Genomic DNA, 15,367 nt, shown 5'->3' with positions numbered 1-15,367 from the left:
CACTTTCAGACCTCCTGTAACTATCCAGTGGGAAAGTATATACAGGCCTGCTATCTGAAACCATTTGGCTATAGATTCAACTACTATACAGAACATTAAAGAACTTTCTTTGCTAACCACCCATGTTTAAAAACACTATTTCATTAAGATAGTTCACATTAATATAAAAAAATCAATCATTTCAACTATACCTCATCCTGAAGTTCATCACCACTTTTAATAGAAGCAAGCATATCATACAAAGTACAGCAAAGATCTTCTACTCTTGGCACTTCACTCATTTCTTTCAAAGTTGAATTTAAGTACTTTTCAACTTCACACCACAAAAAGGAGCCATTTGTTTTTTCCACAGGCTTGAGTTCTGGGGTGCAAGCCTCCTGGAGATGTTCATTCAGAAACTTCTTGTAATCTAGGCTTATAGTTTTCTGAGTTTCACCATTTATTGGTAGTTCGTCAAAGTGGTCCAAATCATGCATGTCAAATGAAAACACTAAATTTTTACCAAAAAAAACCCTATCGCCATGTTCTTTTTCTGTCACCTGCACAAGAGCAGTAAGATCATCTTGACTAAAGTGAGAAATAATTCGATTAGTAGCATTACAAGCTGCAGTGGCAGATGATGATGGAAAGGGGCCAAACATCTGTTTGATAGCCTTTGTTTCCTTGTGACCAACAGAGTCCTTCAAGTGAAATGTCATGAAGAGAAATGCAGCCCCACTTTCAATTGCTTCTCTGCCATTATCAGTTCCAACTATTCAAAGACAAAAGAAACAGTATTAGCTCAATTGAATCATGGTTCAAGTTACGATCTTCCAAAAAATTACCACAGATATTCTCCTGAGTAAATCTAACAGTCAAATTATAGCAATAGACCAGGTGTAGTGGCTCCGTATAATCCCCACACTCTGGAAGGTCAAGGCAGGAAGATCACTTGAGTCTAGGAGTTCAAGACCAGCCTGGGCAACATGGTGAGAACCATCTCTACAAAAATTTTTAAAAATTAGCCAGGCATGGTGGTGCGCACCTCTAGTCCCAGCTACTCAGGAGGCTGAGGTGGAAGGATCGCTTGATCCTGGAAGGCTGGGGCTGCAGTGAGCCATGATTGTGTCACTGTATTCAGCCTGGGAAACAGTTGTGAGACCTTGTATAAAAAACAACAAAAACACAGCAATAAAGATAGCCAATTTAAGGAGCAGGAACCAACACATTCCTGAAAAAGTATTTATTTCCCAAAGAACTACTTTAGATAAATAAATCATTATCAGTAACTATTATGTATCTAAGTACAGAAACTACCTAATAAAAATCCTTACCACTTCTTTCTAAAAACAACTTGAGGCACTAGCTAAAACTCACTTTAAAACTAATTTTAAAGATTGATTTGATGAGCTAGTTAAATAAACCAAAGTAAGGTACAGAAAACAACCTGAATTACAGACTTTTGGAGCTTCAAGGAAACCTCAAAAACCTATACTTTTCTTTCCAATTTGTACCATAAACCTGAGATGGCAAGAAATATTTCTATAGTTGTTATTCAAAAACATTTAATACCATCAAGAATATGTATTAAGTTGAAGATAAAGTTAGTCATATTATAAAATAAAAAAGAAAGCTCCTGTTTAAAAGAGGCTAGAAGTAAATATAAGAAGAATCAGCCTCTAATTTATTTAAGGCATTTTCTCATATCCAATTTTCTCAAATAAAAAAAGAAAAGAATCTGTATTTCTGACATGGGTTTCAAAGAATATTCTTAGGGAAGAAAACAAGAATTTAAATCTTCAAAAGGCCCCCAAAGCCTATGTGACTTACCTAAATACTGGTAAAGTTAATAATGTAATGAACACTGATATCTTCCTAAAAAACATGACTCTGTAGTTGCTCCCGCCTGTAATCCCAGCACTTTGGGAGGCCAAGGTGGGTGGATCACAGAGGTCAGGAATTCAAGACTAGCCTGGTCAACATGGCAAAATCCCGTCTTTACTAAAAATACAAAAATTAGCTGGGTGTGGTGCCACACACCTGTAATCCTAGCTACTCGGGAGACTGAGGCAGGAGAATCGCTTGAACCTAGGAGGCGGAGGTTGCAGTGAGCAGAGATAGTGCCACTGTACTCCAGCCTAGGTGACAGAATGAGACTCCATCAAAAAAAAAAAAAAAAAAAAAAAAAAGGAAGAAAGAAAAGAACAAAAAAGGAAAGAAGGAAGGAAACATGACTCCAATATCATTATTCACAAATCTTCAACAGCTTACTATAGCTTGATCCAAGCTTCTACACTACCAGAAACTGATCCCAGCATTTTATTTTCCAGTCTTATTAGCTATTATACATTTCCTGCTCCAGCCAAAAGGAATTTCTTAACCAAAAACCATGTTCTACCCCACTCTATGCCTATTTCTATATCATACTGATTCTTCTTCAAGGCCTCTGATTTTTCAGATCCTACCCATGTTTCAGAATACAGCTCAACCGCCTCTTTCAAGATGAGTACAACGTTGAATACATTGTAAATGGTATTGATGACAATACCACTGTAGTATTCCTCACTGTACTTAGCCCCAAATAGGTGGCTCCACAAAGATTAGTTGATTCAAACTAGACTCAGGCCTCACTGACACCAGGCTAGTATTTTTATACTACACCAAACTGCCTCAGTAACTTTTTACTTTGTCTGCTATTCAGTCATGTGTAGAAGATTAACAATTTATATGTAGGAAAATAAGCAATTTTACAACATGTGTTTCCAATTTGTTCAAGTATGAAGTCTACTTTTACTGTTATAAATAATTTACACAATTATCTGACATACAATTATTCTTTTAGCATTTAAGAAAATATCTGAAAATCTTCTATAGTGCTTTTAAATTAATTCAACAGCATTTATGCATTTATGTACATTTATTTATTCATTCTATACATTTTACTTATAACTTGTAAAACAGGTTTTGGATAATTTGGGGATTATGGCACTTCTACAGATAATTTAAAAGGATTGATACAACTGATACTAAAGTCTGAGCAAAAATGGAATTCACATTTACAAACATCTACCATTTTAAATATATATTTTTTGTAAAGATAGTATTGTTATCACTTTACATCTTGGGATTTTTTAAAAAATAATAATTTACTAAAAACTTTCACATAATTATCTCACTTTGTCCTAACAAAAGTATCTCCATTTTATAGATGTTAAATGGAAACAGAATTTGAGTAATTAGGGAAAGATCAAATAGCTATTACGTCATTAAACAAGATTAACAGTAGTCTTCTAACTCCTAAACAAATTATTTCCCCTATGTCACACTGATTCCCTGTAAATTCCTAGAAAGTAGAACTTATTTCTAATTCATGTTTACAAAATAAATTTTAAAAATAAATAGGTCACCTTAAGAAATAAAATAGTTGAAGAATAGCCTTATTATGTAACGTAAAAGTGTATTTAACTTAAATATCCATTATTAGGTTACTGGTTGAATTCTGATATAGCCACATATTACATTCACTAAATATAATGCAGCAGATTTACATATCTTGCCTTTAAAAAGTCCATTAAGAGTGGGTGAAAAAGCTATAAGCCCATGTTTGAAGAGAAAATAATTGTAGACTCATAGAAACATCAACAAAGATCAAAGGCTACTTTTTTGGAGTTTCAAATTTTTAATAACCATTAACTTAAAACTATAATTTCAAAAATCACAAATACTTAAAAACATTTAAACTTAGCTGGGTTGTGGTGTTTCATAAATGTTAATATTCTACCCTAATTACTAACTCTCCTTCTGCACAACCTATGTGAAATGGACACGTGTTCATACCACAAAGCAGTATCTCAAGAGAGAATCTCTATATGCCTTACTGTTCTGGGAGTTCCACTAGCCAGCACTATTTGTTGACATGAATGGCTACACAACAAAAATAATGACTATAGCAGTCTGAAAACAATGAACTTTTTCAGGGCACCAAAACATGAGATGGTAACGTCCACTTCCACCACCTTCCTGCAACCACACCTGCTTGTCTTTCCTAAGGGACACCGACATGCTTTCCAGCACGCTGTCGGCATGAGATGACGTGTTGGCGTAAGAGACTGGCTGTTAGCACGCTGCCCGGATGAGAGTGCGGATCAGATTGGAGCAGACCAAGGACTCCAGGTGCTGCGGCCGCAAAGGATGCACCACAACTTGCTCGTACAGCCCACTCAATGTTTTTTTGGTGACTAAAATGCATGATAAGAGTTTGTAAAATGTAGACAACACATCTGACGAAAATGATGTGTCAGTTGTCTAATTAGCCAAAGCTATCCAAGGCCCAACCTACCTTCAACAAAAATGTAATTGGCAGGGAAATACTAAGCGATTCTCTATGAGCAGCCTGAACCACCACCCAATTGGCCACATCGGAAGGGAGAGATGGGACGGCTTTGGACAACGCGTGTGGTACACTTCTAAAGTAGAAATGTGTTGTAGTCACGTTCTTGTTTTCCGACACTAAATCCAAAATTGAACATGTTACATTAACTGTGAGAATCCTGTTCCAAAATAGCCTTTTGTTCACTTCTCTTTATATTCTATATGTAATTTAAGTAATAATACAAACGATTAGGTTTATGATCTTTGGTAACTTAACATTTGCACCCAATTCTTAAAGCTTTTTCTGTCTGCTTCATATCACTCACTATGTTCACCTTTCGAAGAGGAATCAGGATTTTAAGTTTAGATTTGGCCACAGATAAGTTGATAAACTAATCAACTGTCGAAGTTTAAATAAAACTTAAGAACTCCAAACTTTTAAAGAAACTACTCTAGAAAACTACATACTTGGGTATCTTTCTGTCTATAAAACACTGAATAACATAAGCTGTAAACCGGAAAACTGCCTCTGCCCACCTGGCACTTCAACTGTAACACATTTAAAAGGATGCACTTAGAAAGTCCCTACAATACTTTTATTAAGAAGAAATACTCATCCTACTTCGCAGTTATATTGAGAGGAAATGGGTTGTGAAATGCACAGTAAACTACAAGGCACTTCCCAGAATTTAAAAAAAAAAGTCAAAAGTCAAAGAGGCTTGCCAAAAACCACAATTAAGTAGCAGAGCATGATCAGAACTCAACTTGGCTAGCTGACTGGTGCTCTTTTATTATAAATAATTTTCAAACTTAAAAAAAAAAAAAAAAACTTTACATAGAATCTAACCATATAGAACTATATATTTGGTTGTTACTATATGATTATAAAATATGTTTTTAAAATCAAAGAGTTAAATGATGTTTACAATTGTCAGTCATCCTCAACACACTATTTACATCTGTTTTCTTTTGATTCAAAATATTAAGAATTATATGGTTTTAAGTTGTCACTTTTTTCTGTAGCCTACTTTAATAGTTGAGGAATCTTGGGAAAACGATGAGTAGAAAATTTTAAAGATTGAAATAAAATATCAATCACTTGCATCCATAATTGATAAGTATTTTTTAACTTTTTTTGAGACAGAGTCTTGCTCTGTCACCCAGACTGAAGTGCAGTTTTGAGACGGAGTCTTGCTCTGTTACCCAGGCTGCAGTGCAGTGACGCGATCTCAGCTCCCTGCAACCTTCGCCTCCTGGGCTCAAGTGATTCTCCAGTCTCAGCCTCCTGAGTAGCTGGGAGTACAGGCACACGCCACTATGCCTAGCTAATTTTTATATATTTTTTGTAGAGTTGTTTCACCATATGGCCCAGGCTGGTCTCAAACTCCTGAGTTCGGGTGATCCACCTATCTCCGCCTCCCAAAGGGCTGGGATTACAGGCGTGAGCCACTGTACCCAGTCAGTAAGTATTCAATTTAGAAGCTGTCAATAAATGAGTTCCTTGACCAGTTAAATCCTCAGAGATTCGCTGATTTTTTTGAATCTGGTAAGTATTATGATGTTTTCTTTTACAAATATGTAAAATACAGGACCTTACCTACAACATTAGATACAACAAAGTACATTATTTAACAAAATACAAAAATGATTCAACTTGAATATAAAATATATCATGTCTCCATAATTTTTCCCTCTGTATATTCCTGTTCATTTCCAATCATTACACACATTCCAGTGTAATGATTAAACAAGTACAATATCTAAACTAGTCTCATGAATCTTGCTAATATTTTCCTCCTTTTTACAGAAAAACTCAGATACAGAGATTACAAAACATACTGATGCTACAAGAACAAGCCAGGTACTTTTTTTTTTTTTTTGAGGGGGGGAGTATTAAAACATCTTTCAAATGATCACAAAATTATCAAACTTTTGAGCTAACAGAGGTAGGCATTTTCCATGTGGCTTTTGGGGGAATAAAATGAACAATTTCTGTGATATAATTTTAAAATTGCCTAAGTAATGTAATTTAGTATAATAAGACTCATGTATTTTAGAGTATATAACTCTTTCTGTGCATGAAAGCACCTTTAGCAATACCTTGCATTACACAGGAAATGTATTCAAGAAATGTTCAATATAGTGATTTGAAGGAGTTACTTAAATGTTAAAATTATTACTACATTTACATAAAGACTGTTGCCTTTGGGATGAGCAAATAAAGGAAAGCAAACAAAGGTATTTGTTAGAAAAAAAGAGTAGTAGTACAAAAGATTAAAATTAGTTCAAGGCATTTCCCTATGTTTTAAAAACAGCCATTTAATTTTATGTACATTCATTACAAAATGTGAATACTCAACTTGCAACTTTAAGGCAGCAACGAGCCACTATATTACCTTTCCAGTAGTATAAAACCCTGCATCAAATTACAATGTAACTTCCCAGGCAACCAAATAGCTAACATAAAAGTCTGAATTAGACTTCATATAAAAGCTTCCTATAATAAAACCATCATTTTGAGTATCACTAAGGAAATTAAAACAAATCACATAGCTCACTGAGATTTAACTGCCATTTTAGACTTTTTTAACATCGAAGGAAAAACAAAAAAGATTAAAGTATACACTTTAGTATTGTATCCATATATCAGATGCTTAGTAATATTATACTCATAATACTATTTAAAAGTATCCCTTTTAAAATGCCTCTACTAAGGAATGCAGTTTTAAATTTTCTTATATTTAAAGAATCATAATTTGTTAATGAAAAATAATCTACTAATAAACTAAAGCAAATTGTCAAGAACTTTTATTTCTTTTTTGGAGATAGGGTCTGACTGTCACCCAGTCTGGAGTGCAGAGGCATGATCTTGGCTCACTCCAGCCTCTACCTCCTGGACTCTGCCTCCTGGACTCAAGTCATCCTCCAAACTCAGCCTCCTGAGTAGCTGGGACTACAGACATGCACTACCATGCCTGGCTAATTGTTTATGTATATTTTGTAGAGATGGGGTTTCACCATGTTGACTAGGCTAGTCTCAAACTCCTGAGTTCAAGCGATCCACCCGCCTTGGCCTCCCAAAATTCTGGGATTACAGGCATAAGCCACTGTACCCAGCCAGCATCCATTCTGTTTACAATTGTTTAGCTATATTCCCAGGTAATCTGAATTGCCTATTTACACAGCTGATACATTTGCAAAGTCCTCTTGATTTTTATAGTTATCCAGCTTTTTAAAAATTTCTCTTGTAAAATGGACATAAATATAACACCTCTGTCTTTGAAACATTCAAAACACAATATAATGCTGTCCAGTGTTACCTTCTCTATGAATTGTTTCCTGACTTACCTAAGCAGTTTCCTGCCCTTTGAACCAGTAAATCACTGGACACATTACATCTGTCATAACATTTAACCCATAGAAGGAACTATTTGTTTACTAATGGTTATTAGCACATCTAAGTTATAATAAAATTATTCATTGACAGCCACTTATCAGATTAACCCTAGGCACTTTATACTAGTACTTAACATCACAACAACTACAAAGGGTAAGAACTGTTATCATCATATTATAGAAGAGAAAAGAGGTGTAGTGATTAACTAGCTACCCACTAGTAACTGACAGAACTGAATTTGTACCACATATATTAACTGATACTTTGTAATTATCCCAAACTATAAAAAAGTTAGGAAACTGAAAAGCAAATAAAGACAGTACAAGAAATATAGTTGCATCAAGTACACAGATATAATGCCTAGATGTGGAGCAGATTATTTGGTGAATAAAAGGCAACAAATGTGAAAAGGCCAAATCATTAGCACAGACTTGAGCCCTACCATTATCAAGCTGCTGACCTACATCTTGTCAGATGAAACAAATTAACCCACTTGGTGTCTTTATCACTACAATAGGTTTTGATATTTGAGCTGAATATATTCCTAATACATATATTTATGGATGTATAAATATGTAACACAAATATAAAAATAGGCATGAGAATGAAAAACACCAATTTATTATATTTATGATACTGGTTAACCAGGGCCTGAGCATGGTACATAGGAGTTGTCACCATGATAGCCAAACCTCAAGCTAAATAAGTACACAAGCATGTCACTTATCAATCTGAAATATTTCATTTTTAATTTATGTAATATATAAAGCATAGTAATTCTATTGACTATAACAATATACAGTACACATACAGCTCAAAGAATTATCAAAAAAATGAACACACCTGTGTAATCTGGTTAACTACTTCAAGAATCAGAACATTATCAGCTACCCAGAAACCTCCCTCACATTCACTCCTAGTCACTACCTCCTTCCTCAAGAGTACCCACTATCCTGACTTCTAAAACCAGAGACTGTCATGCCTAGTTTTCAATTTTATATTAATGGAATCACAATATGTATTGTATGGCTTCTTTTGTCAACATTATAAGATTCACTTATAATGTTATACATAGTTGTAACCTGTAATTGCTATAAGGTAGTCTACATACAACAACTTAAGCTTTTTAACAATGAACTGGGTTGTTTCTACATTAAGGCTATCACAAATAATGTTGCCATGAATGCACATATTTTTGATATACACGTATGTACAAGCATTTTTATTGGACACTGATGTTCTAAGATTTAAAATATCACTTATCCAATCATAGTAGGTAATGGTAGACACTGTCAAACAGTTACGCAAAGTGGTTGTACCAACTGTGAACTCTAGCAGCAGTGAACGAAAATTCTTGTTTCACATTCTTGATCCTAACAATAAGTACGTCAGTCTTTTTCATTTTAACCATTCTAATGGGCATGTAGTGGCATCTCCTTGACTACCAATGAAGCTGAAGCCTTTTTCATGTTTACTGGCCAATTATCTCCTGTGCAGTCCTTGTTCAAAGCTCTTACTCATGTTTTTATAGGATTAGCTGTCCTTTCATTATTGATTTGTAGGAGCTCATATTTAATCTGGATACAAGCTCTCTTTTTGGTTATATATCTTGAAGCTATATTCTCCCACTCTGTGTTTTGCCTTTTTACTCTTAATAAATAGAAGGCATTAATTTTACTACAGTCCACCTTAATCATTCCCTTTGTACTTTTTGTTCTCTATTTGATAAATTTTGGCACATACCAAGATCATGAAGATACTCTTTTACATCTTTTAGGAGATGTATTGTTTTGTGTGTCATGCTTAATTCTGTAGGCTGTTTAAAATTATTTTTAAAATAGATACTTTTTTTCATCTATGCAGTTGACCCAGCACCATATACTGAAAAAATAGCCTTGTCTCACTATTGTTTGGCCTTCATTATAAATCAAGTATACTTCTATCTGTAGGTTTGTTTCTGGGCTATATTCTGTCATACTAGTCCATTTGCCTATTCTTGGACCAACACTACACTGTCTACTTATCTTTATAATAAGTTTTAATATCTACTAGAGTAAGTTTTCCCTCTTTATTTTTCACAGTTAACCAGGCTGCTCTTTGCCTTTGAATTTCCATATAACTTTCATATTACCTTGTAAATTTCCACACATACACACACACACACACACACACACCCTCAAACATAAGACTGTGCTCGGGATAGCATTGAATCTATAGATCAATTTAGGTAAAAAATATATCATTATAACAGTGAGTCTTCCAATCCTTGGTATATCCCTCTGTTTATTTAGATCTTTTTTAAATTCTCTCAGTAATATTTTAGTTTTCCATGAAGAAGTGTTGCTTATTTTTTGTAAAATGTATTCCTATTTCATACTTTTGTAAATGGAAAATAAATTAAAATCTATAAAATTTAAGGTAAAATGTATTTACATAAAGATAAATGTAATTTTAATGTGCTTCTAGTAAGTAGAAATAAAATTGATTTTTATATTAACCTTGTTAAATTCATTTTCTACAGGTACGGTCATGTGAAAAAATGGAAAGTTTTTTTTTTCTTCCAGTCTTTATGCCTTTACTTTTTCTTGCCATATTATGTTAGCAAGGATTTTTAATATGGTGAGAAACAGAAGTGGTAATAGGCATTTGTGTCTAATTCCGTACCTTAGAGAAGCTTCTAACTTTGTACTATTAAGTATGTTTGTTCTAAGTGTTTTATAGCTACTGCTTATCAGATTAACAAAATCTCCTTCTGTTCCTAGTTTGTTGAGAATTTTTATCATAAGTAATGTTAGATATTCATAAAATGCTTTTTCTCTACTGAATAATCACGTAATTTTTAAACCAACAGCAAATCACCCTATCTTCTCATATTTATTAATCCACTCATTGTAAACATTTGATCACACACACATCATGTGTATTTCTTTTGCTGACACATTTGACAGTACATTTTAATCTTCATGAGATTTCACTATATATACTACGGTATGCTTCTCCTGAAATTTAGGATATCCTCTTACATAGCCACAACATTATCACACCTGAGATCTAATATTACCTAATGACGTCCAGCCTATATTCAGATTTCTCCAATGGCCCCAAAAATATGTAATTTTTTTCTGATTCAAGAGTCAATCAAGGATCATACATTACATTTTGATTGTTATATGCCTTTAACCTCTTTTTATCTACAATAGTACTCTCAGACCTTTCTAAATGACATTATGACATTCTCCATTAAAGCCATCACAGTATATAGATTTCTTTGTAGTTAAGGTTTTTAATTACAGATTAAATTCATTTAATAGTCATATATTCAGATTTTCTATTTCCTCTTTTGTCCATTTTAGTCATTTTTGTCATCTTAGTCCTCTGAATCTGTCAGAAGCTCTGCTCATCTTCTCATCCTCCTCTTTTCCATCCAGCCTCCTCTTCTGGAATGAACAATTCATTTCTAGGAAAAAGTAGCCCAAATGCCAGGATCATATTTTCTGGGTTAGCTTCTGCTTCCACATCTTGGCCCCAAAAATCTTCACTGCCCTGGTAACTTCTCTGATACAGTAAAACAAACTTTGTATTTTGCAGTTTTTCTAGGTATTCTCTGTAGAGGGTTGTTCCACATTACCCTGTCTGCCACTCTGTGGGAAGCAAAACTCTTTGAACTATTTTGCAATCGGCAATTTTCAAAATAACTGTCACAAACACTGCTATATCCCTTTAACAGAACTTTATAATTCTAAATGTCTACCATTATGTCCATAGACAAAATTGCAGGTTCTGCTAATATCTTTTTATACTTCCTATTCCAGTCATTACTTTACAAAGGGCTTTCCACACTAGATTTTGATTCCTTCTTTTTTAACAGCAAAATCTTACTTCCTTGATAACTCACAAACTACAATGGATTTACAAATGCCCTAAACCATACTTTATAAGCCACTCCTGTCCAACCTTTTTTGATTCATACTTTTCTTAAAGATGAAGTTATTAAAGGTTAGATGCATAAAAAAAGTCAAAACTCATACAAATAGGGACTTATAAATTAGAAAAAGCAAAACAAATAGGTCTTTGTAAGACAAAATAAGTTGAATAGTGAAATAAACTAGTTCAGTTCTGGTTGAGTCTTGATTTGTATCCACACTATAGTAAAATCATTAGATCAATGCACTCTGGGACAAGTTCAAATATTCTGTTCTGGCTCTTTTAAGAGATATTCAGTTAGACAGTTAAGAGAGTTGATTAGGGAATGGTAGGGTCTTTCTCCTCACTTGTCCACTACTCTTGGCCCCCATCTTAGTTTCTGTCTACACTGTGCAAATCTTACTAGCCTCATGAAATAATTTAAATTCTTAAGTAACAGATGTATGCCTAATAAATAATGCATTTTGATTACTAGTCTCAATCTTGACTTCTTTATTTTAAAAAATGTTTACACTTAGAGCACATAAAATATACTGAAAAAGTTTCATTGCCAACAGAATATAGACTATATTCTTCAACATTCAAGAAGGAGACAGCTATGCCTACAATGAGTATTTAAATACACTAAGATTAAGGACGAAGAATACTATTTTTAAATAATTTATATATTTTCTCCATAAAACTAAATTTTATTATTAAAATAATCTTAAGGGAAGAATCAAACTGTAAAAAGGTATGGGAATATACACATGTAAATTGTGGGCTTGGGAGTGATAGGAGGAATACTTAAAAATAACAAAAAAGAAACTGCCACTTGTAAGACATCATCAGCATTACAGGTAGTGAAGACCACAGAGAACCTTGAGTTGGATTCTTAATACTTCATTTGTTTATTCAACATCTACTGGATCCCTTGCAGCATATTAGGCAATGGAGTAGAAAGATGCTGTGACTCCTGTAATACCTGTTTCATTAAAGCATTCACAGTCTATCAGAGACTTCACTGCTGTGAAGGGAGAAGACAGGAAAATAATTATGAAACAACAAGTACTCTAAAAAAGTATGTATAATAGAACACAATGGGGAAAGTTATTTTAACACATAAAAGAGAGAGGAAAAGCATTATGTCCTGTTCAGGAAATTCAGACAGTAAACACTGCATATGTTGGCATAAAGGTTGCATGTGATCCAATGGCAAAGAGATAAAAAAGTAAATCGTGTCAACTCATAAAGGAGTTTTATGTATCATTCTAAAGAATCTCATCTAAAAGGTAAGCTGGGAGTAAAAATGAGCTTTGCCTTTGACAAAGATCAGTCTAGTGACAGTGAAGAAGGTGGATGAGAAAGGAAGGCTAAAGCAAATGATTACTGAAGTAGTTCAGACATGTGGTGGTAAAAGGCTGAAATGGGGCAATGGTAAATATACAGAGTAAATTTAAGAAGAGTTGAAACGTAGGCTTACTAGGACATGACCTCTAACTACAAGGAAAGAAAAGGTAGAAATCTAGGATTTCTATCATATTCCTATTTCAGAATTTAGATCTAGGCCTGCTTTCAAGACATACAAACCACAGGATTCACTTAACTTTAATGGGCCCTGTTTCTTCACATACAAAATGAAGGCATTAGACAAGATGTCCTCTGATATTTCCTCCAGCTTAATGTCAATTGTCCAGATTAAACAATATGCATAGCCTTGTCTCATAATATTATATTCAAGTGAAATATTTTTTCTTTATTCTCTTGCTTAACCTTTTTAATACAATTATACCAAAATTATCTATGCTAGAAGATAAATATAAGAGAAATGACAGGGACATTTTCCACATGAGACTAATCCTTTCAAAGCTGGTAGCTTTAATTACATTTCCAGTATCAGCATTTTCATCCAGAAGGGAAGTTTCACTAAAGCTAATAGTTATTCAACTTAAGCATAGCATTTAAAAATGGGTATAATACATTTAGAATTTGCCTACATCCAACTTAAGATTTTATTTGTCTGATAAATATTATTTTGAGACATTAATCTCAAAATAATCCATTAAGCACACAGGCCAGGTGATCAGTCCCTAAGTATGAATCAAGTATTTACTTCACCACAGGTACAATCCCCAGAATTATATTTAATGACTGGTATTTAAAACAATGTTTTCTAACTTGTGGCCAGACATATCCAGAGAAAGCAATCTAAAGGGTTTTCATTTTTTAAATCTTAAATTCCACATCATTTAGGTAAAGAAATAACTTAGTCATGGTACTGAATAAGCTCAATACATCATTACATTTTTGCTCAGTATTCTGAGGCATTTTTATAATAGAACTAAACAAGAGGAAGGACACTCTGTATAGTTTTTGAAAAGTACTTTAGTCAGATTCTGGTGGCCTCAACATGTTACAAATGAAGATGTGATGAAGACCAGGAGGGTTAAGACCCTAGTCAAGGTGATGTGGAAGACTGCATTTTCGCCACTATTTTTCAAACAACCTGCCTCTGTATTCTTAAAATATAAAGTCTAAATCTATGCCAAATGCTATTACAAATCTCATCAAAGTGTGCTATATTGCCCCTAGGCTTAAGCAAACTCAATTTTTACTAATGTCCTTGAACTTCTAAAAATCTAACTGCACAACCATGAGACATTTTATACTTTCACAACTTAAAACAATGAGGACATTCAATTAAATATCATACTAGGTTACAGACCAATGATATTTAAATGACATATTTTTAAAAGTTTACATATTTGAAAAAAAAAAAATTTATAGATTTGATGACCATAAGAAAGTTTTCAAGTCTATGAGATGTAACAGAAACACAATCCAGAGCTGGTATATGGAATAAAATTGCCAACCAGCAAGCATATGGTAAGGTAAAGATCCAAATTCTCTCCCCACCAAGGAATCACCTGAGAACATTTTTTTTCATTTATTTAACAAATGAGTTTTTATTAAGACCCTAAAATATCCTGGGTTCTAGTATAAGCACTGGAGATGCAGAGTTTAACAAGAAGAATAAGATCCTATTCTCATGAAACTTACATCAGAGTGACAATAAACAAGTAAAATGTCAGATAATGATACATGTTATGGAGAAAATGTTATGAATGGTTATAAGATAAAGAGTGATTGGGTAACAACTTATTGGCGTGAAGACCTCATTAAGGAAGTAATTTTTTAGCTGAGTTTAAAATGACAAAAAGGGATCTACCATCATTAAGATTAGAACAGAGTATTCCCAACACAGAGAGCAGCGTGTGCGAAGACCCAAATCAGGTACTAGCTTGGTAGGTTTGAGGAAGCTGAAGGCAGAAATGTGTTTGACACAGTAATGAAGGCAAGAATGAAGTGAGGTCAGAGAGAGAGGGGGAGACCAGATCATGTAAGATCAGAATAGGAATCTGGACATTTTATAGTTATAAACCTGCTAAATTTGGAAAATCTAGAACTATAGTAGTATTAATTATGCTTTTTAGTTATCAGAATTTGGAATATGATGAATTTCAATGTACAAACACAGGGGTTTTTCCAGTCATTTGTTTCATTTAGTTTGATTTTTAACCTTGGGAAAGTAACCTGAGTTAGTATACAATATTATAATTTCAAATTACATTTTCCTTCAAATATAATCAATTGATAAGAATATTAGTCTGGGAAGGGAAGTGAAGCAGTCAAAGTATAGTTTAAGTGCTGTTATTC

At 33.7% G+C, this 15,367-nt stretch overlaps 1 protein-coding gene across 5 annotated transcripts in view; it reads right to left on the bottom strand.

Moving 5' to 3' along the window:
• ASCC3 (activating signal cointegrator 1 complex subunit 3) overlaps positions 1 to 15,367 on the bottom strand; it is a 418,508-nt gene that overhangs the window by 386,339 nt on the left and 16,802 nt on the right. For 3 of the 5 annotated variants that reach the window (XM_010389420.2, XM_030928567.1, XM_010389421.2), the window contains one exon: positions 192 to 751. The exons of 1 other annotated variant lie outside the window; for it this stretch is intronic. In XM_010389420.2, the coding sequence (XP_010387722.1) occupies positions 192 to 751 (560 nt within the window). Of the gene's footprint in view, positions 1 to 191; positions 752 to 8,346; positions 11,205 to 15,367 lie in introns of those variants that run through there. One more of the 5 variants, XM_010389422.2, reaches the window with a different exon arrangement.

The sequence above is a fragment of the Rhinopithecus roxellana genome, chromosome 4 (genome assembly GCF_007565055.1).
Source record: "Rhinopithecus roxellana isolate Shanxi Qingling chromosome 4, ASM756505v1, whole genome shotgun sequence".
Lineage (NCBI taxonomy): Eukaryota > Metazoa > Chordata > Mammalia > Primates > Cercopithecidae > Rhinopithecus > Rhinopithecus roxellana.
The sequence above is the reverse complement of the archived record's forward strand: the minus strand, read 5'-3'. Positions and strand labels throughout refer to the sequence as shown.